Here is a 26,895-nt window from a genome sequence, read left to right as displayed (position 1 = left end):
CAATCCATATGTAAGACCAGAACACATGATTTTCTTTTTTATATGCAGTGCATAAAATACAGCAAGTACAAGGTGGCTAACAATGCAGCGAATGGGAGTACACTATTGCGCTCATAAAGCCCTCTAAAAGAACATCCCAAAACCGCCAACAATAGTCAATAATTTACTCTCGTGATCTGAATATTAACCTAGTGTTGTTATTATAAGTGCGAAGGCAGGCAAACTATTTTAGCGGCACCGTGATTACAGCTTATGCAGCTATTGACATACTGATGCATTTGGATAGTAGAAGGTTGTGGCCATAAACTGAGAAGTTGGTCAACTTTGATATTCAACTTGGACCCGGAGATGACGAGAAAGACACAGAAATAAACTCATTTGTGGTACCTTTTTTGAAAACCCGGGCGAGGAATATGATTAATTCTTCATCTAAACTGGAAGATATGAACATCGATTCAGTCGGCACCCCAGTGAGAGCAGACATTCCTGGGGGTGCAAATAACTGACAATATGACCCGGTCCCTACACACCGGAGCTCTTGTAAAAAGAGCGTCGGATGAGAAGAGCACAGCTCCCTCCCCCCATTCTCGGCACATTCTACAGAGGCACTATAGAGGGCCTACTGACCAACAGCATGTCTGGACTGGAGCCTGCAGTGCCTCAGACTGGAAGTCTCTCCAGAGAGTGGTGAGGATGGCGGAAAAGATCATTAGGACTCCTCTTCCTCCTATCCGGGAGATCGCAAAAAGCCGCTGCCTGACCAGGGTCTTAGAAAATCTGTACAGACTCCTCCCACCCCCACCAAGGACCGTTTTCACTGCTGGACTCTAGAAAGAGGTTCCGCAGCTTCCGTAGCAGAACCTCCAGGTTCTGTAACAGCTTTTTTCCTCAGGCCATAAGACTCTTGAATGCATCATAATAATTCCCTCAATTCACCCCCAAAAAACGTATTAACTCGCTGGAATATAAAGACAATATAACATATATCCATAAACGTGGATGCTTATGCAAAAGTGCAATATATTTATCTGTACAGTAATCTATTTATTTATATCTGCACCTTATTGCTCTTTTATCCTGCACTACAACGAGCTGATGCAACACAATTTTGTTCTTGTCTGTACTGTAAAGTTCAAATTTGAATGACAATAAAAGAAAGTCTAAGTCTCTAACATTGTATAATAAGTGAGTATTTTTTTTTAACGTTTCAGTTTTTATGTTTTGATCAGCACTTTGCAATACTGCTACATGATGCTTAGTGTTTCGCTAAAGCTGCATCTGTTTAGCCCACAGCTTCTAAAACTTGTAGCTCATCCTCCTTATATTCTAGCTCAAAAATCTAAGTTTCTGGATCATCATTTTTTTTCCCAAAGTAGTCTTTGTTGTCTCTTATAAGGTCTGCATGATGAGTAGTGTTGTTATTGAAGGAACAAGTGAAAATGATGATGCGTCTGTGAAATATTTATACTGCTGTATTATTAAATTAAGCAAATTACATGAATAATACATGTTATTATGAATGGGCCTGTTACTACATTACATATATACTTACAGCATGAAAAACCGCTGATGAAGACTTTTGGATGTTTTTTTTTTAGAGCGCTTTAAAGGCAGAATAGAGCAAATACCATTTGTTCCATTGTTAGCTGACTTTTGCCAGCGTTTATTTACCATTTAGAATGCATACAAATGCGTGGGTCTGGGTGTGAAGAATGCGTGAAGTGGATAGTCCCACTTCTTAATGCTCAGTACCCGACCAAATTATTTTTAATATATATCATCTGTTTTGTGTAGTTATTATTTTGTGTCCATGACGGATTATTTAGATATACATAATTTCTTAGGGGGAAAATTGCTTTGGTTTTTATATTTGTTTTCCGTCTGAACTTTTGGTGCGGATTACTAACAAAAACTGAGGCCTTACTGTAAATGCCAAAATCCGGTTGCAGTGCTTGACCAAGAACAATGGGTCTGGATTAAATTTTACCTCATTTCTGTGAGAATCCTGCATGTTACTGAAGCATTAAGGAGTGGTTGGTGAATTTATCCAGGGCGAGTTGCAGTGTGCTCAAACAACCACCAGGTGGCATCTACGAGCAGATAATTATGTATCATCTCTTTCTCTTTTGGACCTATCACGTCTTCACATTAAGGAAACGCCATTCTTCATGCATTCTTCACTCGCACTTTGAGTGAGGGATGAGGCAAAAACCAATCCAGACCTACTGTAGGTACTGTTGAGTCAAACCAGTCTTCCTCTCAGGGATTAAAAATCACTGGTCAATCCCAAATTATTTCGGATAACATATGTTGAGTAAGAAGGACCATCATGACAGAATAGGAATATTATCAAGTTTTACTATAGCTTTAGGAGACCAGTCTTACAGTGCGTTAATAGCAGCATCTAGAAGCGGTCTGAAAATCAAACTGGAAGAGACATCTTATTTAGTACAAAAACAACACCCACCTGCCCAGAAAGGAATACAGCCTCATTGTTCTAAACTGATAAGATAAAAAGGGAGTACATCATACTCCCATAAGCATTCCAAGGAAACGCCATTCTTCATGCATTCTTCACTCGCGCTTTGAGTGAGGGATGAGGCAAAAACCAATCCAGACCTACTGTAGGTACTGTTGAGTCAAACCGGTCTTAATCTCAGGGATTAAAAGTCACTGGTCAATCCCAAATTCTTTCGGATGACATATGTTGAGTAAGAAGGACCATCAAGACAGAATAGGAATAGTATCAAGTTTTACTAAAGCTTTAGGAGACCAGTCTTACAGTGTGTTAATAGCAGAATCTAGAAGCGGTCTGAAAATCGGGAAGAGACAGCTTATTGAGTACGAAAACAACACCCACCTGCCCAGAAAGGGACTACATAATACTCCCAATACACATTCCAACGCCTTCAAGGTACGGCACAGAGTTTACTTGCGGGTGTAAGATACAAGAACAAAGTGTACACATGGGAAAATATTAGCTGCTTCAAACATGACTATGAATAAAGAAATAACTTAAAAATAAATGCATTGTCCACAGTACCCTACCACTGTGGTGATGGGTGCCAAAAAGTGGTCTGGGTTAGTTGTGGTGGTACCTTTCACTACTTTTGTTGCAACAATTGCCACACCATTGTATGCGCAGTGTTCATTTGAAAGTACTTTTAATGCTCTTCGTCTGCTTGCTCCTTCCTGTCCTGTGCAGAAGCCTCATGTGCCGTACCGTGACAGCAAAATGACGCGCATCTTACAGGACTCACTCGGGGGGAACTGTCGCACCACCATGTTTATCTGCTGCTCTCCCTCCAGCTACAATGACACAGAGACCAGGTCCACGCTCATGTTTGGCCAAAGGTAAAGCACACGCCTGGATGCTGCTGCCACATTTGATAAGCCGTTCACGCGCACTTACCTCCAACCGTTTTGCAACCCTTTGCCATTTCTGACGTGGGCTGTAATCATCGTCCAAGCAGACGTTTTGGACGTTAGCGAGATTCGTCACACATAACAGACCACTGTCATTGTGAAGTAAACACAATGTAAAAGATGATCTTCCAGTCAGGCTCTACAAGCGCTTATATGACGCGACTAATCTGCATTTAAAAAGCAACCTGACGTCATGCAGACAATGCAGCCTGCTTTGATTCATTAAATGTACAGTTCATGCACTCAAGTTCACGGATGGCTCCAGGATTTTTTCCTCCCCCAGGGCAAAATACAGAGCACCCACGTGGGATTCATGGCAACTTTCAATCTTTGAAATCATTTTTGTTAAAGTAATCTTGTTGTTGTTAATTTTGTGGCGAGGTTGGTCCGATTTACAAAATTAAAAAGTCACAAATCGTACGGCGCCTATTATTAGCTAAGCTTAAACATAATTTCATTGTGCCCGATAATGAACAAATGACACTATCATTTTGACTTTGATCACATTGCACACGAGCGAATGAAGGGCATAGTTAGTCAACAGCCATACATGTCACACTAAGAGTGGCAGTATGAACAATGCCAACACTGTCATAAACATGTGCCATATAGTGAAACCACACTAAACAACGACAAACACATTTTGGAAGAATATTTGCACCGCAACACAACATAAACACTACAGAACAAATTCCCAGAATTCCCTGCAGCACCAACTCTTCCGGGATGCTACAATATAAACAAACGCCATTGGTGGATCTACACCTAACATCCACTGTAATGATACCACGTACAATAGCGTATCTAGTCGATACTACTATGATTACATCGATATTTTTTATGTTTATAAACTCAGGAAATATGTCCCTGGACACACGAGGACTTTGAATATGACCAATGTATGATCCTGTAACTACTTGGTATCGGATTGATGCCCAAAATTGTGGTACCATCCACAACTAATGTAAAGTATCAAACAATAGAAGTATAAGTGATTATTACATTTTAACAGAAGTGTAGATAGAACATGTTGAAACAGAAAATATAGCAGATATTAACAGTAAATGAACAAGTAGATTAATAATACATTTTCTACCACTTGTCCTTAATAATGTTGACAAAATAATAGGTAGATAAATGACACAATATGTTACTGCATACGTCAGCAGACTAATTAGGACTCTTTGTTTGTTTACTTACTACTAAAAGACAAGTTGTCTAGTATGTTCACTATTTTATTTAAGGACTAAATTACAATAATAAACATATGTTTAATGTACCCTAAGATTTTTTTGTTAAAATAAAGCCAATAATGAATTTTTTTGTGGTCCCCTTTATTTAGGAAAGTACAGAAAAGTACCGAAATACTTTTGGTACCGGTACCAAACTATTGGTATCGGGACAACACTAATACACACAGACCGAGCACCCACTGGCAGAAATGTAGATCGGCGCCTATGCCCCAGGGCTAAAGAGGGGCTAAACATTAATCGATTTTCATGATTTCAGTTCTAATTTGTTTGATAAAATCAGTTATGATACACAGCACAAGCACGTTCCATATACAAGTAGTTTTAACTGAATCTGACAAATGAATTTTCAACAATATAGTTAAGCCTAACGCAAGCAACAATGGCAAAAATGTTTTACGTCCAAAGGTGACAGACACAGTAATGGACAGCGCCTGCTGTTGTAATAACCAGACAATACATCCAAAATGCTACAAGTGTCTTTATTCATATGCAAAAAATGCATCGGCAATAATGTTTCGGATCACAACGTAATAACTTAAAGCCCCACTTAGGAACTTTCAGTTTTGGTTGATTTTGGCGGTGCCAGTGGACCAAAGCGGTCGTGTTTGGCCTGAAGGAAGACCGCATTGAGGACCAGTGCATAGCGTGGTAAATGGTCAGAAACTACTGTCACGTACATACAAACTGACAGACCTGGGCATTCTGCGGCCCGCGGGCCGCATCCGGCCCTTTGTGCGTCCCTGTCCGGCCCGCGTGACGCCAATTATAAATTACAAAATACATTTAAAAAAGTATCTATGTCGAGTGTGCAATACAACGGTGCTGCTTTTGTTTTGAAAATCGTTATTTGTATTACTTCCGTGTGGACGTATGCGTGTGCGTGATTGTGAGTGAATGTGAACAGCGGCAATTACAAAATAAAGTTGAAAAAACATCTATGTCGTGCGCGCAATACAACTGTGCTGCTTTTATTTTGAAAAGTATTATCTATGGGCGTGTGTCCGTGTGTAACCTGCGAGTGAAGGTGCACATGCAGCGACAAGTGATGCACGGTTTACACCCGAGACGCTAAAAAGAGAAAAGTTGATGAGGAACGTTCCCTCTAAGGTGCGCGCCTGCGCAATTGCGCACTGCTCAAGCGTCCGCTGCGCGCAGCAAGTATATGCCGCGCACCAAATCAAATCCCATCTGAATTCTAAACAAAATAAACATATTTATTCTATGGAATTTTGCAATGCAACTTTGAGTGACAGTGACAACAAGCGGCCCTAATGGTGTTCGTCAACACCGTTTACAACACCGTTCAATTGAACACCGTTCAATTATTGTAACGTCTATCGAGATGCTTCGAGGACAGGAATTATATCGATCACTTTATTGAGCAAAACTGTTTATATTCGGACATAACCACACCAAAAACATGAGTAAAACACTTCTATCTCGAAAAACTAGTCATTTTCTGCCGTACAAACCAGGCCAAAACCAACTTGTCATCTGTCACCAACACGCATAGCACTAAACCACTGGTGCGTTTATGGCCACACAAAAAGTCGGACAACTCAAACACCACACAAAGTTACACTATGACTCCTCAGTCATACGTGTGCTTATTTTACTGTCATTTATTATTAATGTTAATTTATTTATATTAGTCATGGAATGCTGTTACACACACTATGTTGAAGTATTACTATTATTATTAATTATTATTATTATTATTATTATTTATCTTACGGTATATATCAAAAATAATATTGAGCAAAATTTAATTGAAATATTGTCGATGTGGCCCTCCAGCAGTGCTCGGGTAGCTCATGCGGCTCCCGGTAAAAATTAATTGCCCACCCCTGCGATAGTACCACAATGATTCATTCAGTATGACGGATTTTTTCACAGTAGGAACCTACATGTTCTACTCAAACTTTATATTTGCGGTTTGCAGTCATTGCAGTGTTTTCTCTTTTTACAATACTTTTTAAGTTTGTTGCGTGACTGGTCGTGTCAGTGTGGAACTGCGAACTACCAAGCTGGCGGCTATTTATTGCTACCACGCAAGTTTCTAATAGCTAACTTTAGCATTAGCATTTTGATTTGAGCATCGAAAGTCACTTCCTATTTTAGCAGTAACAGATAGCATCGGTCTTAAATCCCTCCTTGTCTTTGAGGTCATGCCAGCGGGTGAGAGCAGGGCCAATGTTGATCCTTGACTGTCCATTTACCTGGGTAGCTTCCCTTTCGCTAGTTTTGTCTCCTTAGTCAAAACGTATTGTTTTTTGGTTGTGGTTTTGCATATTATGCCAAAATAGCACTAATTGCACAAAGGCGTTCGCATCGACTTCCATCTTTTTAACGAATGTGCCGTAGATCAGTCTGCACATTTGTAGTTTTTTGTGTGGCAGGGTTCCTGCCACCCTCCTCAAAGTTGCTTAGTGAGGATGCTTTATTATTGTCCATTCTTTAACATGTACAAGACACATAAGAACTGAAATTACATTTTCGGCACAGTCTAATTAAGAGCAGACATACGTTACAGGGAGACAAGACAGGACCGCCAATGGATCAGCCACTTACGGCGCTCCTTAAAAAAGGTGGGAAAAAGGTGATATTGGGAAAGGAGGGAAGAGTAAAAAATATCAGTCAAAGGCTGGACCCTCGGGAGGGGTTCCAGACTGAGTCCAAGGGAAAAAAACTAATTTGCCATAGCACACATAAACATGTTACATATAATCACAACAACTCGCAACATAAGGGGAGAGTTGGGGCCCTGGAGCCCGGCCTGCTGCTATAAAGCGCTACTCAGCCGTCCATCACCCCGAAGGGGAATCAAGCGGTGGTGAAGGCGTGGGGTGGGTGCGTGGTGTGTGTTTGTGTATATGCCCATTGTCTTTGGGTGTAGTGGTGTTGTGTCCATATGCCCGGGCCCGTTCTGCATGCAATGCAAGCAAAGTTCGACTTCCAGGTGTCGTTGAGGAGGGAGGGAGGCCAAAAGCGTCCATCTTTGACAGTATTCGGGGGATGTTTTCAGAACAGCCTGCTCCTGTTGTTGCATCAAGGCCATTCGAGGGAGTCAAATCGTAGATTAGGATTTTTTTTCTATTTGTCCATGTTGGCTCTCATATCCAATTTTACCCTTTCAACAAGCTTCTCCATGATGTGATCCATCTTGCGATTCAGTTCAGAAATCGCCCCAGACTGTGATCCCACAGCCCGGCCCAAACCTTCCATTGCGACGAACAGCCTTTGGGCTCCTTGAGTGGCTGCCATCGTCTTCCGAATTTGACGATACCAGTGCCAGTGAAAGCAATACAGACCCCCTCCCCAGGCCATGACAGAGGTGTCATTAAACTAGTTGTAAGTCCATGTATTATCTCAAAAGTTATGAACATATTTTATGAAAGTGGAAAAGTTACTTAGTGCTGCTTTGAGATATTACTAATAGTGAAATTAATAATAGGCCTACAAAGTGCACCCGTATTGTCGCCAGAAGAAGTGCAAACAGCTCCGTTTACAAATGGTCGCTCTGGAGGAGCGGGACAAAAACGTTCATATTCGTGCTGTGATTGGGAAGCCATAAGAATGAGCTGCACATTCAAAAAGGTGTTTGGAAATATGGACTCGGTGGTGTGATTGGGCCACAGAAAGATGGACTCAGCCCGGTTATAGGCTTAGCAAAGATGGAGTCACGGAGACGATTGGCTACCATGAAGCGGTCCCGTTTTGTGGGCGGTCTCATTATCCATTTCTACCATATATGGGTAATCCGTGGATGTGAACAGTGGGACAACACAAATAGGGCGAATTCCATTGTCAATAAAAGTTAAAAAGAGTGTCATACTTTGTGTGACTTCTTCTGGGCGCAACAACAACACAATAAGCTGACAAACGACACATTCAGTAGTTTTTTTTAGAGCGCATCGATATTAGGTACACAAGATCAGTTTGAATGCACATATTCAATCAGTGTTGCTTTATCTCATACAATAATTTGTGCATTTCAAGCACAATGAGCGTCACCTGTGCTCATGGACCCTCCCCTGCGAAAGCTAAAATTTCACAGCTCTGCGGTCCGTGTTGCAGCTGACGCGGAGCTAAAATTTCTGTGGGAGGGTATGCAGGGGGAGGAGAAAGACGGCTTCGCTTACAGAAGCAACGTGACGACAGAGTATATTTCAGCCTTTAGGTCAAACAGAAACAGTTGCTCTTTCAGCCAGAAAAAGGAGGAGGAACCCTCTGGAGAAGTCTAGTAGAAAGTCTGGACGCCAGGCAAAAAAGACTAAACTTTGCTGTTCTAAGAGACGGCTGGGCTCTTAAGCCCAATAGATCGATTGGGATTGCAGAGACATCGCAACCACTCCGGGGGGTGGCCAGGACTCCAGGTCCACCTGAGTCTTTGAGACAGCGCTGTGGGATGTCAAGTATTCCAGACTATAAGGAATTGTTGAAACCCTTCCAAGACAGTCAAAGCGCGAGGGACAGTGAAGACATTGAGACTGCCCTGGGTGGGAGGGAACCACTGGTTGTGTGATGCCGTTTGAGGAGAGCGCCATCTGGGTTCCCAAGAAAGATCAGAGGTCAGGCAATGAAACACGGGACAAGAACACTGTATGTGGGGAACCAAGACACATCAAGCTTTGACTGTAATCTGAACCTGAATCTAAATCCAGGTGTAGATTAATGAGTTCAGGGCCAGAATCGTCTGTTGGAACGGTCAGAATCACTCCAAGAAGTGGGAGACAGAAAAAAGAACATAATGAAGAGTGGAAACAGGATAATCAGGCACACACACATTTGGACGCACAAGGGAAACAGGACCAATTAAGGAATAAGGCTGAGGGTTGGCATTCTAGCACCAATCAGGGCGCCTGTGTTATGTGCTTCTTGCCAGGTCCATTTATTTTAGTCGGAGTCTTGTATAAAGAGGCACCATAACTGCACGCAATTGCTGTCGTTTTGACGTCAGTCTGTTTTTGTCAAATCATCTCTTAGATTTATCAATTTATTCTTAAACAAATTGCTTGAAAGTGCCACATCCAGTATGCACCAGGAGTGAGACACGTAAAACCCGATGCAAAGTGGGTCACTTCAGCGACGCATTCCGTTGACATTAGAAATCACTTTTTTCTTTTATGTGAAAGAATACATAAAACATCCTGTTCAACAAAAATATCCAAGTTAGGCATCATACTGTGCAGTGTGAACGTAGCCAAAAACATGACAGAAAGACAGAGAACTAATAGTGCGTTCCGTTTACCTCGGAAGTTGTAAGTCGGAGCTGGGAATGACGTGTTGTGAGAGTTCCAAGTACTAGGTCGAAAATCAAGGTGGCCACATCCGAAAAAGCTATTCTTGCGTTTGCCCTGTCTGAATACAAACAATTGTGCACTCTTTCTGCAACCTTCAAGCATAGTGGATGAAGAGGGAACACAGACACTATTGCTAGCGATGTAGAATGTATATACCAAATAAAAAAAAATGGTTTATACAACAGTAACGTTACCATATATAAACAAACATCCAACAATACGTTGTATACGACTGATTTAGTGCGACAAAAACTAATCAGAAATTCTAAAATCGGATATAATATAAACGTATATTATTGTTTACATTCAGACCATCCATCTTTGAAGCCAACTCAGGAGTGGTGAGAATCCGACCACGAGGGGCGTTTCAGTTGAAATTTCGACAAAGAACTCGGAAATTCCGACTTCCCATTACAGATGGAACGCAGCATATACATTCAGGCTAATTAGACCAGTCTTTTTCATCTAGTGTGCCGTGAGATACAGTCTGGTGTTGGGATATGATCTAATTTCACCTATTTGGGTTAAAAATATTTTTTGCAAACCAGTAATTATAGTCTGCAAATTATGTGTTGTTGTTGAGTGTCGGTGCTGTCTAGAGCTCGGCAGAGTAACCGTGTTATACTCTTCCATATCAGTAGGTGGCAGCCGGTAGATCATTGCTTTGTAATGGTCGGAAGCAGCGTGCTTATACCAAAAATAAACAAAAGGTGAGTGCCCCTAAGAAAAGGCATTGAAGCTTAGGGAAGGCTACGCAGACAGAAACTAAAAACTGAACTGGCTACAAAGTAAACAACAACAGAATGCTGGACGACAGCAAAGACTTACTGTGGAGCAAAGACGGGGTCCACAATATACATCTGAACATGACATGACAATCAACAATGTTCCCACAAAGAAGGATAAAAACAACTGAAATATCCTAGATTGACAAAACAGTCGAACAAAAGTATATGCGGGAAATATCGCTCAAAGGAAGACATGAAACTGCTACAGGAAAATACCAAAAAAAGAGAAAAAGCCACCAAAATGGAGTGCAAGACAAGAACTAAAACACTACACAAAGGAAAACAGCAAAAAAGTCAAAATAAGTCACAGCGTGATGTGACAGGTGGTGACAGTACACCTACTTTGAGACAAGAGCTTATTGATGCATGCTTGGTTATGGTTTAAAGTCATATCCAACGATTGCAACAACAACTTTTTACTTTCAACTGAGTTTTGTTTTTTAAGGATTTCTGCAGGTGGTGTGCCTCCGGATTTTTTCAATGCAAAAAGTGTGCCTTGGCTCAAAAAAGTTTGAAAAACATTGAATTAGACTACATGCACTAGTCACGATAAGGGGGAGAGAACAGATTAATGGCGACACAAGGGTCAAGGCGAGACACAAAAACACAGAGAGCACATAGAGACACAACAAAGTAAAAAGCAGATGAGAAATAAAAGATGGTGAAAGTTAGCTTCTTAAGCCAGTAGGTGTGAATCATTCCAGCTTTACTTCCGTCCATCTCTTCATCTTGGACACTTTTTCTTTGGCCCTGTTTACACTAAGCCGGATAAGGTTATCCAGGGTAAATCCCACCTAACCTTATCCTTTTTCCACACACACACACAATGGTCGTTTAACCCCCACCCCCCCCCCCCACCCTCCGTCCGCCGGCGCAACGTGACCTAATACGAATGCGCGGAAAATGCGCACGTCATAGTCACCTCCAGTGTTGCTTTGTGTGCAAGTTCTTAAATTTAACTTATCTGAACAATATCCAGTGTTGTGGTATTTCAATTAACTGGAATCCAGTGTGCTGTGGGGCCCTATTGTAGTGAATCACACCTGAGACATCATACATTAATCAAATCCTAATTAGACATGTAAACAATGTGATAAATAACATTTTACATCAATCAAACTAGGGATCTAGATATCTGGTCAGGACACTCCTCACTCTTTTGCCTTCACCTTCATTGTCCATTCCTTTTTGGTGACTTTATATACTCTGGACCTAGACGTTGAGTCCGCGACATACATGGCGGACAATAACTGATACAGTCTGCTTTGCCAGTCCAAAAGCATTCGCCGTTTTTTGTAGTTAGTCTTCCCTCGATGGCCAGGTAATACAAAGCACACGCTACCTTTTTTATCACATCCACGGTAGCCCGCATTCTCGATGTGTCTCCTTCGACAAATGGACGAAGTTTTTTGATAAGTATAATCACAGCTGACTCGGGGCCGTATTTATCAAGCGTCTTAGAGTGCCATTTTACACTTAAGTCCTGAGAATTTGCGAAATTTAGTCCTACTCTCAAACTTAAGAATAAAACCTATTTATCAACTTTCTTAACTCTAAGAATCACTCCTACTCTCCACTATATTTAAGAGACCTTCAGAGGTGTCCTAAGTGGTTAGGAGTTGCCAGCGGGGAATGGCACTGAGGCGAGAGAGACGTGCGCGAATGTTCAGGGAGCGGAAGGATGTCCTTGCTTTGTTTGATGACGAGCAGCTGATCAAACGGTATCGTTTAGACAGAGCGGGTATTATTTTTGTCACAGATTTAATAAGGGGCGTCATCTCATCAGCAACATCACGCTTTCAGTTTCAAATTAGTTGCCTAATTAATGAATTGGAAAGAAGAGGAAACATTTATTTTTGATTCATTGCCAATATTGTTTGTTTGTTTTGTATTATTTTGTAGTTTATTGTCAAAATATACACTCCCATTGTCCACTTAAATATTTCCAAGATATTTCTTTATTCTTAGACAAGGGATTCCCTTCCGTGATTGGTCATTTCTATGGACACAGAAATGACGTCACCTAAAATTCCGTTTACGGCACATAGTAATGTCGTAATTCAGCTCTGAGTGTGACACTTAAGATTCAGTCCTACACTTCGCTGAAAGTGTGAGTAAGACGCTTGATAACTAACTTTTAAGTGCAGCTTTCAGCGAATCATTTCTTTACTCATAAGTCAACTCTTAGCAGACTTCTTAGGAGTAATTCTAAGAAGCTTGATAAATACGGCCCCTGGACATTGGAAAGTTCTCTTGCCATTTGAGAAGTGTTGTATCCCAAATAGCTGCAATTGCTTTCTCTTAAGGTATTCATGTGTGATTTCCACAAGCGTCTGTACATGTAGAAGAAGGAGAAACACGGGAATGTCTGGATGACTCGCCTCCATATTTCCAGTGGTTACTTCCGAGTTACGAAACCGCTTTATTATGAAGCTGGCCGTGACACGGTCTTTTTGACGTCACTTCCTGTGTGGGGCGCGGTCTTTCTGGCGTCACTTCCTCTCCGAACTCAGTTTGGAAACGATCAATGAGTCCATACAAATCTAAGTGCCGGAGATTCAAGAAATACACGGTGCACTTAGCCGTGTAAAAATTTGTCCGAGGAGGGGTTTAGTGTGGCTGAAACGGGGCTTAGGCTAAATAATTATTAGTTTAAGGGGTTAAACGACTTAGTGTAGACATGGCCTTAGATATCTGCCGTTGTTCTGATTACTGACACTTGTCCTGGGCGATGGCGTTCCCTAGTGTTAATTTGTAGGGTTTGGAGGATTTACACCTTGTCTTCATTCTTTTCCCTTAACTTTTGATGTCACCGTGTTTAATGAGGTTTTTTTTTCATGGCCAATTTTAGTGTAGTGTTGGTTCAGCTGGTTAATAAGAGGGGGAGTTCTTCCTTTGAAGGGTGGCATCAAAGCTGAGTGCTCTGAACAGGTCACCTACTTTAAAATGAGCAAATACATTTAGTGGCTGTGTTCGCATCCACACTTACCTTGTAATCTTTAGTGAGAGGATATTTAGATGGCTCATTTAAACAGCATTTGGACTCCTCGCTCTGCCTTCCTCCTCCTTCCTGCATGCACCATCAAGCACAGCTGGCACAAACCCAATTTGCATACTAATTAATGCCACGCAAGCTGAATGGCTCAAGCTTCTATTGTCTTTTTCCCCCCTCCTTATCTGCTCTGTTCCCACTCTACATCTCTCCATCCATTCTCCCCTATCTTTTTTCCACACATCCCTAAATTAGGGCAAAGACCATCCGGAACACTGTGACGGTGAACCTTGAGCTGACGGCCGAGCAGTGGAAGAGGAAGTACGAAAAGGAGAAGGAGAAGAACAGGTTGCTGAAGGAGACCGTGCAGAAGCTGGATGCTGAGCTTGGCTGCTGGAAGAATGGTAATTGTAACAAGACATATCACACCACACTCTTTATCTTACAGGGCTGTCAAAGAGTTTCCTTTACCGACACAATTTTATTTTTATTTTTTTTAATTAAAGCGCATCCTGTGTGACCCTCAGTTCATACTGCAGCGGTGAAAAATTAGCAAGATGGGTAGATAGATACTTTATTAATACCGGGGGGAACATTCAGGTTAGCCGCTTTCTCCATAAGACGGTTATTTCCCTACCTGCTAGCAGCAGCAGTAGTGTTCAATCAATCAATCAATCATCCATCCATCCATTTTCTACCGTTTGTCCCTTTTTTGGGGTCGCGGTGGGTGCTGGAGCCTATCTCAGCTGCATTCGGGCGGAAGGCGGGGTACACTCATCGCAGGGCCAACACAGATAGACCAGGGGTCACCAACCTTTTTGAAACCAAGAGCTACTTCTTGGGTACTGATTAATGCGAAGGGCTACCAGTTTGATACACACTTAAATAAATTGCCAGAAATAGCCAATTTGCTCAATTTACCTTTAACTCTATGTTATTATTAATAATTAATGATATTTACACTTAATTGAGCGGTTTAAAAGAGGAGAAAACACGAACAAAACGACAATTACATTTTGAAACATAGTTTATCTTCAATTTCGACTCTTTAAAATTCAATATTCAACCGAAAAAAAGAAGAGAAAAACTTAAAAAAAGAATTTATGGAACATCATTAGTAATTTTTCCTGATTAAGATAATTTTAGAATTTTGATTAAATAGGTTAAAATCCAATCTACACTTTGTTAGAATATATAACAAATTGGACCAAGCTATATTTCTAACTAAGATAAATCATTATTTCTTCTAGATTTTCCAGAACAAAAATTTTAAAAGAAATTCAAAATACCTTGAAATATGATTTAAATTTGATTCTACAGATTTTCTAGATTTGCCAGAATAATTTTTTTGAATTTTAATCATAATAAGTTTGAAGAAATATTTCACAAATATTCTTTGTCGAAAAAACAGAAGCTAAAATGAAGAATTATATTAAAATGTATTTATTATTCTTTACAATAAAAAAAATACATTTACTTGAACATTGATTTAAATTGTCAGGAAAGAAGAGGAAGGAATTTAAAAGGTAAAAAAATATATGTATTTAAAAATCCTAAAATCATTTTTAAGGTTGTATTTTTTCTCTAAAATTGTTTTTCTGAAAGTTATAAGAATCAGTAAGTAAACAAATTAATGAATGTATTTAAACAAGTGAAGACCAAGTCTTTAAAATATTTTCTTGGATTTTCAAATTCTATTTGAGTTTTGTCTCTCTTAGAATTAAAAATGTCGGGCAAAGCGAGACCAGTTTGCTAGTAAATAAATAAAATTCAAAAAATAGAGGCAGCTCACTGGTAAGTGCTGCTATTTGAGCTATTTTTAGAACAGGCCAGCGGGCTACTCATCTGGTCCTTACGGGCTACCTGGTGCCCGCGGGCACCGCGTTGGTGACCCCTGAGATAGACAGACAACATTCACACTCACATTCACAGATTATTTAAATAGCCCTAAATCACGAGTGTCTCAAAGGGCTGCACAAGCCACGACGACATCCTCGGCTCAGATCCCACATCAGGGCAAGAAAAACCTCAAATCCAATGGGATTACAATGAGAAACCTTGGAAGGGACCGCAGATGTGGGGACCCCCCCTCCCTGGGCGACCGATGCAATGGACGTCAAGTGGATCTAGCATAATAGTGTGAGAGTCCAGTCCATAGTGGATCTAGCATAATAGTGTGAGAGTCCAGTCCATAGTGGGGCCAGCAGGAGATCATCTTGAGTGGAGACAGGTCAGCAGCGCAGAGACGTCCCCAACTGATGCACAGATGAGTGGTCCATCCTGGGTCCCGACTTTGGACAGCTAGTGCATCACCTGTGGTCGCCGAGTAGACCCAGCAGAAAATAAACATTATAAACAAAGAGAGGTCGCTAACATAGAAGCGGTCAGGTAATAGACAGATATCATTCGTTGCTGTATACCGAGTGATTATACAGCTGGATGGAGTGCGGAATGAAGGAGTTCTTGAATCGAACACTGTGGGAAGGAAGCTGAAGGAGCCTGTTGGAGTATGAACTCCGCTGTCACTCAATTGTCTGGTGGAGTGGGTGAGCAGGATTGTCCATGATGGCCAGCAGTTTGTCCAGTGTACTCCTGTCCCTCACTGACACAAACGCCTCCAACTGCGTGCCAATAATTTGGCCGGCTTTCCGGATCAGTTTGTCAATTCGGTTTAAGTCCTTTTTTGCTGGTGCTGCTCCCCCAACAAACCACTGCAAAGTACAGGGCACTGGCCACAACAGACTGAAAAAAACATCTCCAACAGCTTGCTGCACACATTAATCAATCAATCAATCAATGTTTATTTATATAGCCCTAAATCACAAGTGTCTCAAAGGGCTGTACAAGCCACAACGACATCCTCGGTGTCGAGTGGGTCTGACACAATATTGTGAAAGTCCAACACATCAGCGAAAGTCCAGTCCATAGTGGGGCCAGCGGGAACCATCCCGAGCGGAGACGGGTCAGCAGCGTGGAGATGTCCCCATCTGATGGACAGGCTAGCGGTCCACCCCGGAGCAGAGTAGAAAAGAAAAGAAAAGAAACGGCAGATCAACTGGTCTAAAAAGGGAGTCTATTTAAAGGCTAGATTATACAAATGAGTTTAAAGGACCTAAGCTTCCTCAGGAAAAAGAGTTTGCTCATGCCTTTCTTGTAAACAGCTTTGATGTTGTCCTTCCAGTTCAGTCTGCTGTTCAAGTGGACTCCCAGGTACTTATACCGCCCCATTACTGCCACCTCCCGGCCCTGGATCTTGATCAGCTCCACATGTGTCATTCTCTTCTTTTTTTTCTAAATGATTGTTATTGATACTATTGTTATATCGCAGTGGTGTGCCGTCAGGGCCAGCAAGGCCTTCTCTGCTGGCCTAACATAACCAGAAATCATCCATCCATCCATCCATTTTCTACCGCTTATTCCCTTCGGGGTCGTGGGGGGCGCTGGAGCCTATCTCAGCTACAATCGACAAGTTGCCACCTCATCGCAGGGCCAACACAGATAGACAGACAACATTCACACTCACATTCACACACTAGGGCCAATTTAGTGTTGCCAATCAACCTATCCCCAGGTGCATGTCTTTGGAGGTGGGAGGAAGCCGGAGTACCCGGAGGGAACCCACGCAGTCATGGGGAGGACATGCAAACTCCACACAGAAAGATCCCGAGGCCGGGATTGAACTCACGACTACTCAGGACCTTCGTATTGTGAGGCAGACACACTAACCCTTCTGCCACCATGCTGCCTCACCAGAAATAATGATCATAATTAAAGATAAAATTATTTTTTAAAATACTTTCCCTAAATATCTAAAAGTATTCATATTCTCTTCATGCCATTTTATGCTCCTTCCAGTGCTGTTGTTTTTAGGTTAGAGTTTGTATCCAATCAGAATTCAGCTAGCTTATGTTGCCATGCTGTACGAAATCTGCCCGGGGTATTCAGAATCAACATTGTAAGTGAACGGACACATAGAGGTGATAGACAGTTGCCATAGCCAATCAGATCACAAGTTGTCAGTAAGGCCTTCTAGCTGGCCTCACGCTGTGATTGGATATCCAAGTGACCACAAACTATACAGGTGTTCTTTACAGTCATGATCAATCAATCAACGTTTAATTATATAGCCCTAAATCACGAGTGTCTCAAAAGGCTGCACAAGCCACAACGACATCCTCGGCTCAGATCCCACATCAGGGAAAGAAAAACTTCAGCCCAATTGGATACAATGAGAAACCTTGGAAGGGACCGCAGATGTGGGAACCCGCCCCCCCTGGGCGACCGGTGCATTGGATGTCGAGTGGATGTAGTTCATAGTGTGAGAGTCCAGTCCATAGATCGTCTTGGGTGGAGACAAGTCAGCAGCGCAAAGACGTCCTCAACTGATGCACAGATGAGTGGTCCACCCCGGGTCCGACTTATAACATGCAGGAGCGGGGTGCAGAGCAGAAAAGAGACGATAAATCAACTGGTCTAAAAGGTGTCTATTTAAAGCAGGGGTGGGCAATTAATTTTTACCGGGGGCCGCATGAGCTACCCGAGCACTGCTGGAGGGCCACATCGACAATATTTCAATTAAATTTTGCTCAATATTATTTTTGATACATACCGTAAGATAAATAATAATAATAATAATAATAATAATAATAATTAATAATAATAGTAATACTTCAACATAGTGTGTGTAACAGCATTCCATGACTAATATAAATAAATTAACATTAATAATAAATGACAGTAAAATAAGCACACGTATGACTGAGGAGTCATAGCGTAACTTTGTGTGGTGTTTGAGTTGTCCGACTTTTTGTGTGGCCATAAACGCACCAGTGGTTTAGTGCTATGCTTGTTGGTGACAGATGACAAGTTGGTTTTGGCCTGGTTTGTACGGCAGAAAATGACTAGTTTTTCGAGATATAATTGTTTTACTCATGTTTTTGGTGTGGTTATGTCCGAATATAAACAGTTTTGCTCAATAAAGTGATCGATATAATTCCTGTCCTCGAAGCATCGCGATAGACGTTACAATAATTGAACGGTGTTCAATTGAACGGTGTTGTAAACGGTGTTGACGAACACCATTAGGGCCGCTTATTGTCACTGTCACTCAAAGTTGCATTGCAAAATTACATAGAATAAATATGTTTATTTTGTTTAGAATTCAGATGGGATTTGATTTGGTGCGCGGCATATATTTGCTGCGCGCAGCGGACGCTTGAGCAGTGCGCAATTGCGCAGGCGCGCACCTTAGAGGGAACGTTGCTTTGCAGTCCATGTCTTGTTGGAAACACGGCATTCCTCATCAACTTTTCTCTTTTTAGCGTCTCGGGTGTAAACCGTGCATCACTTGTCGCTGCATGTGCACCTTCACTCGCAGGTTACACACGGACACACGCCCATAAATAATACTTTTCAAAATAAAAGCAGCACAGTTGTATTGCGCGCAGGACATAGATGTTTTTTCAACTTTATTTTGTAATTGCAGCTGTTCACATTCACTCACAACCACGCACACGCATACGTCCACACGGAAGTAATACAAATAACGATTTTCAAAACAAAAGCAGCACCGTTGTATTGCACACTCGACATAGATACTTTTTAAAATTTATTTTGTAATTTATATTTGGCCTCACGCGGGCCGGACAGGGACGCACAAAGGGCCGGATGCGGCCCGCGGGCCGCAGAATGCCCAGGTCTGATTTAAAGGCTAGAGTATACAAATGAGTTTTAAGATGGGCCTTAAATGCTTCTACTGAGGTTGCATCTCTAACTATCCAGATGTTGTTTTGTTGTTTTATGGTCTTGATTCAAAATGTTCCTCCTGATCTATGCTTTTTAGGACTATTTATCTGCTCTCTCACTCCTGTAATAGAGGTGACGGACAGTGTGTCCATTGGGAAGATCCATGTGCCAGCCGCCGCTTGTGATGAGATTGTAGCGATCAATACTGAATGACAATACACCGAAGTGACACCTGTCATTGAGTGCCAGGCGCTGTCTGCCCGAAGGTGTTGCAATCAATAAAGGGGTGCTGAGTCCACGTGTCACCAAGCTGTGTGCACGTGGTGTTGCTTTGTACTGTAAGCGAATGCTGCCTGGGCTGAGTAATGTGCTCTGGCTGGAGGTCAGTATGTGGGGAGGACGCCACCAACACTGTCAAAATGATCCATTACGAAATTAAAAGCTTTCCTTTTTGGGAGGGACATAGACGTATAGAATGTAGAGCAATGTTCTGATTGTACGGAAGTCTCTTAATGTGATGTATTACCGCTGCCATGTTGGTTTTATTTGCAGCACCGTTTGTTTTGCTAGTTGGAAATACTCCGCTATGGTTTTGTTCATAAAAACGGCCAAAATATATTCTATGTTGACATGTGGAAACAACGCAGAGCACTGTATTGAGCATGCCAGGACAGTAGTTAGCAATGTACTTAGTGAGAAAACACATGCATGTGCAAGTATCAACTGGCTACCAGGCTTTATCCAAAAATGACTACTAGTTATACGTGTCAACTTGTTTTCCCCTCATACGCCCACATTTTCACCTTCTTTCTCAGCGCCATCATCAATAGTTTCCCGCATTTGAATTTTCAGGAATAAAATAAGTCCTCTCGAACAGCTTCCGTTCCACTCAGGCAACATCGACGTAACGGGGGAACGGCGTGGTGCAGTTGGGAGGGTTCCTGGTTCAATCCCCACCTTCTACCAACCTCGTCACGTCCGTTGTGTCCTTGAGCAAGACACTTCACCCTTGCTCCTGATGGGTCGTGGTTAGGGCCTTGCATGGCAGCTCCCGCCATCAGTGTGTGAATGTGTGTGTGAATGTGGAAATAGTATCAAAGCGCTTTTAAATGATAAATAAATGATAAATGGGTTATACTTGTATAGCGCTTTTCTACCTTCAAGGTACTCAAAGCGCTTTGACACTATTTCCACATTCATCCATTCACACACACATTCACACACTGATGGCGGGAGCTGCCATGCAAAGCGCTAACCAGCAGCCATCAGGAGCAAGGGTGAAGTGTCTTGCCCAAGGACACAACGGACGTGACTAGGATGGTGGAAGGTGGGGATTGAACCCCAGTAACCAGCAAGACTCCGATTGCTGGCACGGCCACTCTACCAACTTCGCCACGCCGTCTTGAGTACCTTGAAGGTAGAAAAGCGCTATACAAGTATCACCCATTTACCATAACATACACCAGGGGTGTCAAACTCATTTTAGATCGGGGGCCACATGGAGAAAAATCAACTCCCAAGTGGGCCGGACTGGTAAAATCACGGCACGATAACTTAAAAATAAAGACAACTTCAGATTGTTTTCTTTGTTTAAAAATAGAACAAGAACATTCTGAAATTGTCCAAATCCTGTTTTTTTTTGTTTTTTTTTACAATTACCTGTTGCCGTTAATAGTATAGATACTTTATTTGTTGTTATTTATATTTTCTGAATAAATTATGTAATAATGTTCATCAGTCAACTCACTGGTGTTAATGTCCAATCTATCAAGATAAAAAAATGCTATCAAAATCAAATTACAGTATGTTATTTATGTAGTTTGATCATTTTCCTTGACTGATACTGTCATAGGTGCCGATCTACATTTCTGCCAGTGGGTGCTCGGTGTGTGTGTATTGAAATACCGTACGTTTGACACTCCTGACCTAGTGGTAGGCCAAAGAAACAATATTTTATCACAACATCCGGTTTCGGTTTCTAATTAAGAAGACCAAATTTTCGGTGCATCACTTGTCAATAGTGCCCGAATAATAGGCACTATTACACATGTTCAGTGGCCTTGTGGTTAGAGTGTCCGCCCTGAGATCGGTAGGTCGTGAGTTCAAACCCCGGCCGAGTCGTACCAAAGACTATAAATATGGGACCCATTACCTCCCTGCTTGGCACTCAGCATCAAAGGCTGGAATTGGTGGTTAAATCACCAAAAATGATTCCTGAGCGCGGCCACCGCTGCTGCTCACTGCTCCCCTCACCTCCCAGGAAGTGAACAAGGGGATGGGTCAAAAGCAGAGGACGAATTTCACCACACCTAGTGTGTGTGTGACAATCATTGGTACTTTAACTTTAATACAAAGAATTGCTATTGTGACATCCAGTGGACACATTTAGAACAGCAGTTTCTTTCATTCAAAAATTTCAGGTACATTTTCATACTTGGCAAACTCATCCCGCGGGCCGGATAAAATTGTCCGCGGGCCTGATCCGGCCCTCGGGCCGTACGTTTGACACCCCTGACATACACGATTCTGCCAAAAGTATTTGGCCACCTGCCTCGACTCACATATGAACTTGAAGTGTCATTCCATTCCTAACCCACAGGGTTCAATATGAAGTCGGTCCACATTTTGCAGCTATTACAGCTTCAATTCTTCTGGGATGGCTGTCCAAAATGTTGCGGAGTGTGTTTATAGGAATTTTTAACCATTCTTCCAAAAGTGCATTGGTGAGGTCACACACTGATGTTGGTCGAGAAAGCCTGGCTCTCAGTCTCTGATCTAATTCATCCCAAAGGTGTTCTATTGGGTTTAGGTCAGGACTCTGTGCAGGCCAGTCAAGTTCATGTACACCAGAGTCTGTCATCCATGTCTTTATGGACCTTGCTTTGTGCACTGGTGCACAGTCATGTTGGAAGAAGAAGGGGCCCGCTCCAAACTGTTCCCACAAGGTTGGGAGCATGGAATTTTCCAAAATGTTTTGGCATCCTGGAGCATTCAAAGTTCCTTTCTCTGGAACTAAGGGGCCTACTCAGTGGCCTAGTGGTTAGAGTGTCCGCCCTGAGATCGGTAGGTTGTGAGTTCAAACCCCGGCCGAGTCATACCAAAGACTATAAAAATGGGACCCATTACCTCCCTGCTTGGCACTCGACATCAAGGGTTGGAATTGGGGGTTAAATCACCAAAAATGATTCCCGGGCGTGGCACCGCTGCTGCCCACTGCTCCCCTCACCTCCCAGGGGGTGATCAAGAGGATGGGTCAAATGCAGAGGATACATTTCACCACACCTAGTGTGTGTGTGAGACAATCATTGGTACTTTAACTTTAACTTTAAGCCCAACTCCTGAAAAACAACCCCACACCATAATTCCTCCTCCACCAAATTTCACACTCGGCACAATGCAGTTCGAAATGTACCGTTCTCCTGGCAACCTCCAAACCCAGACTCGTCCATCAGATTGCCAGATGGAAAAGTGTGATTCATCACTCCAGAGAAGGCGTCTCCACTGCTCTAGAGTCCAGTGGCGACATGCTTTACACCACTGCATCCCACTGCTTTACGCCTTTGCATTGGACTTGGTGATGTATGGCTTAGATGCAGCTGCCCGGCCATGGAAACCCATTCCATGAAGCTCTCTGCGTACTGTACTTGGGCTAATTGGAAGGTCACATGAGGTTTGGAGCTCTGTAGCAACTGACTATGCATCCGCTGACCCCTCTCTGTCAGTTTACGTGGACTACCACTTGGTGGCTGAGTTGCTGTTGTTCCCAAACTCTTCACTTTTCTTATAATAAAGCCAACAGTTGACTTTGGAATATTTAGGAGCGAGGACATTTCACGACTGGATTTGTTGCACAGGTGGCATCCTGTGACAGTTCCACGCTGGAAATCACTGAGAGCGGCCCATTCTTTCACAAATGTTTGTAGAAACAGTCTCCATGCCTAAGTGCTTGATTTTATACACCTGTGGCCGGGCCAAGTGATTTAGAAATCTGATTCTGATCATTTGGATGGATGGCCAAATACTTTTGGCAATATAGTGTATCTCGCAACCAGTGAAGTTAGATCTTCAAACAAAAAGCATGCAAATCGAATAACACATCTGCACCACAAAACCTCACCCAAGAAAGGATGAAAGTTGTTGATTGATTGTTGACACCCGACTACTGTTGGTCTCATATGTCCATAAGTTATGCCTACACTCAATTACTGTTTTCAGTGGGGTGATACGGTACATTTTGGTATTAATTTAATACCAAGTAAATAACGGGGCAATTGCCGATACCAATACAGATGCTGATATATTTACTTGAAATGTTTTGACAGTGATTTAGGCTCTAGTTTAATTATCATGATTACAATGAAAATAAAAGACAGGAAAAATATTTTTAGTCCAACAAAAAATTTACTAAAAACTGATTTGTACTTTCTAGTTCTATTACTGATTAAAACATGCTGAATGGCAGACAATCTTTAACACGAACAGTTGAAAATTGCTATTGATGTTTACATCGATTATGTGTGTGTAATTAACAGTGCATGCATCTTCAGAATACTGTATGTGCTTGTGTGTGTGTGTGTGTGTGTGTGTGTGTGTGTGTGTGTGTGTGTGTGTGTGTGTGTGTGTGTGTGTGTGTGTGTGTGTGTACGTGCTTGTTTGTGTGAGCAATATAAGTTATGGCTTTTCATTAGCAGCATTTACCCTTTATAGTTGTAATACACATCAATAAATACCTATAATAAGCCGCTAGCAGCACATTCCAAACACGGGCTGAACTTGACTTTACAATCCATCAGACCTAAAAAACCCACAATTTCCTCCCTCAATGATTATCGCCCCGTGGCACTCACCCCCATCATAATGAAGTGCTTTGAGAGGCTGGTAAAGGAGGACATTGTCTCCAGACTTCCCCCCACATTCGACCCATACCAGTTTGCTTATCGCCCTAACTGCTCCATCTCCTCTGCACTCCACCTGAGCTTAGAACATCTGGAAGGAAAGGACACACACGTGCGGATGTTGTTTCTGGACTTCAGCTCGGCGCTCAACAGCATCATCCCGCAGGACTTGGGGAGCAAACTGGTCCCCCTTGGATTCATTACCCCCCAATGCAACTGGCTGCTTGACTTCCTCACAGACAGAGCCCAATCTGTGAGAGTGGGCAAAAACACCTCCAGTGCCATCTCCCTGAGCACCGGCTTCCCCCCAGGGCTGCGTACTGAGTCCACTGCTGTTCACATTGATGACCCATGACTGCCGCGCCAGGTCCACTACTAACCACATTGTGAAGTATGCGGACGACACGACAGTAGTGGGCCTCATCCGTGACAACACCGACATGGACTACAGGTAGGAGGTGAAACATCTGGTTGACTGGTGCAGAACCAACAACCTGGTCCTGAACGTCGACAAGACCAAGGAGATCATTGTCGACTTTAGGAGGCACCAGTCTAGCCACACTCCACTCTTCATCAACGGCACAGCAGTGGAGATCGTAAGCAGCACCAAGTTCCTGGGGGTGCAGATAACTGACAATATGACCTTGTCCCTACTCACCGGAGGTCTTGTAAAAAGAGCTCAGCAGCGCATGCACTTTTTGCATCGGATGAAAAGAGCACAACTCCCTCCCCCCATTCTCAGCACATTCTACAGAGGCACTGTAGAGAGTCTACTGACCAACTGCATCTCTGTTTGGACTGGAGCCTGCAGAGCCTCAGACTGGAATTCTCTGCAGAGAGTGGTGAGGACGGTGGAAAAGATCATCAGGACTCCTCTTCCTCCTATCCAGGAGATCGCAAAAAGCCGCTGCCTGACCAGGGCTCAGAAAATCTGAAGAGACTCCTCCCACCCCCACCAAGGACTGTTTTCACTGTATCTCTAGGAAGAGGTTCCGCAGCCTCTGTAGCAGAACCTGCAGGTTCTGTAACAGCTTCTTTCCTAAGGCCATAAGACTCTTGAACGCATCATAATAATCCCCTCAATTCCCCCCAAAAACAGATTCACTTGCTGGAATATAAAGACAATATAACATACATCCATAAACGTGGACGCATATGCAAAAGTGCAATATATTTATCTGTACAGTAATCTATTTATTTATATTTGCACCTTATTGCTCTTTTATCCTGCAATACAACGAGCTAATGCAACACATTTCATTCTTATCTGTACTGTAAAGTTCAAATTTGAATGACAATAAAAGGAAGTCTAAGTCCACAACTTTGGGATGAACTTGAACAGAATCGGTGGAAATACTGTACAGTATTTGATTTTGTAAGCTAACTTACTTACACCTGAAGTGCTGCACACAAGAGTGAGAATATGTCAAAACATGCGCCTTGACTGTGTTACCTGCGCTATTAATTTTATGACAAATACACCACACTTTGACCCCACAAGTTGGATTGACTTAAAATTTCTCACACACCTCAATGCGCTTTCCAAAACCCACTGTAACTTAGTAGGTAGTTTAGCCGACTCACCCTGGCGTTACAGAACTAGCGAGGACTTTAAAACAAGATTCAAAATTCAAGTAAGATTGGTTGAAAATGTTGTAATGTGGTGTCCGAGGGCCAAGGGCAGACTTTCAGCGATGGGACAAAATGTGCCAAGGCTTCGAGGCGTGTGTCGAGTAATGGAGAGGGCATTTTCGCGAACCGCTTATCGAGGTTTGCTTTATGCAGGGCAAATGTGAAGCCTTGCTGCTAGGCTGTACCACGTGACTGTTTCGGGACGCGGTTCAGATTTTGCTGGGCTCCCAGACAAAGCCATTAAAGTGGTTGTACTGTTGAGCTGGACGTTGTCTGCCTGTCGCTGCAGCTAGATACCGCTGCCTCCAAGTTGCTGCTTTATGAATAACCAGTAAGACGGCTCTTTCCACTACAATCAATTAAAGCACGAGCAGAGGAGCTGTGTGGCTATAGACACACTCAAATTGGCATGGTGAGCACTGCCACCTTCTTCAGAGCCCTCCAAGCCTTTGCCTTCCAAGTGTCCACACCCTGGCTGCACTGCTGGCCGTCACTCTTTACTGGGCTGGGCCACATCACTGCTTTCAACCACTGCCGCTCATCGACCTGGCCATGTCCCCTGTTATTTAACCTCTACGGCGTCTGCCCCTCAACTGCAAAAGTTGCTGGTAGCGGGCGTCATCGAGCGAGTCAACGCCTCACCCTGTATCTCTAATCTGGTGGTGGCACGGAAGAAAGATGGTGGCCTGCATCCTTGTATTGACATCAGGCAGGCTAAAAGAGCGGTCATCCCCGACAAATACCCTCTTCCCACAGCAGAAGAACTGTCTGCTAAGTTCCACAGGTCTACAGTCTTCTCCAAGCTGGACCTCTGCCAAGGCCACTTGCAGGTTCCCCTACACCAAGACAGTCACAAGCTCA

General features: G+C 42.7%; 1 protein-coding gene across 3 annotated transcripts in view; it reads left to right on the top strand.

Annotated features, from left to right (window-relative positions):
* The window catches only part of kif5ab (kinesin family member 5A, b), a 362,881-nt gene that overhangs the window by 137,301 nt on the left and 198,685 nt on the right, over positions 1–26,895 (top strand). For all 3 annotated transcript variants that reach the window (XM_062037662.1, XM_062037663.1, XM_062037664.1), the window contains 2 exons: positions 3,206–3,354; positions 14,018–14,166. In XM_062037662.1, coding sequence (XP_061893646.1) covers positions 3,206–3,354; positions 14,018–14,166 — 298 coding nt within the window. The remainder of the gene's footprint in view (positions 1–3,205; positions 3,355–14,017; positions 14,167–26,895) is intronic.

The sequence above is a fragment of the Entelurus aequoreus genome, linkage group LG26 (assembly GCF_033978785.1).
Source record: "Entelurus aequoreus isolate RoL-2023_Sb linkage group LG26, RoL_Eaeq_v1.1, whole genome shotgun sequence".
NCBI classification, from domain to species: Eukaryota; Metazoa; Chordata; class Actinopteri; order Syngnathiformes; family Syngnathidae; genus Entelurus; species Entelurus aequoreus.
The sequence above is the reverse complement of the archived record's forward strand: the minus strand, read 5'-3'. Positions and strand labels throughout refer to the sequence as shown.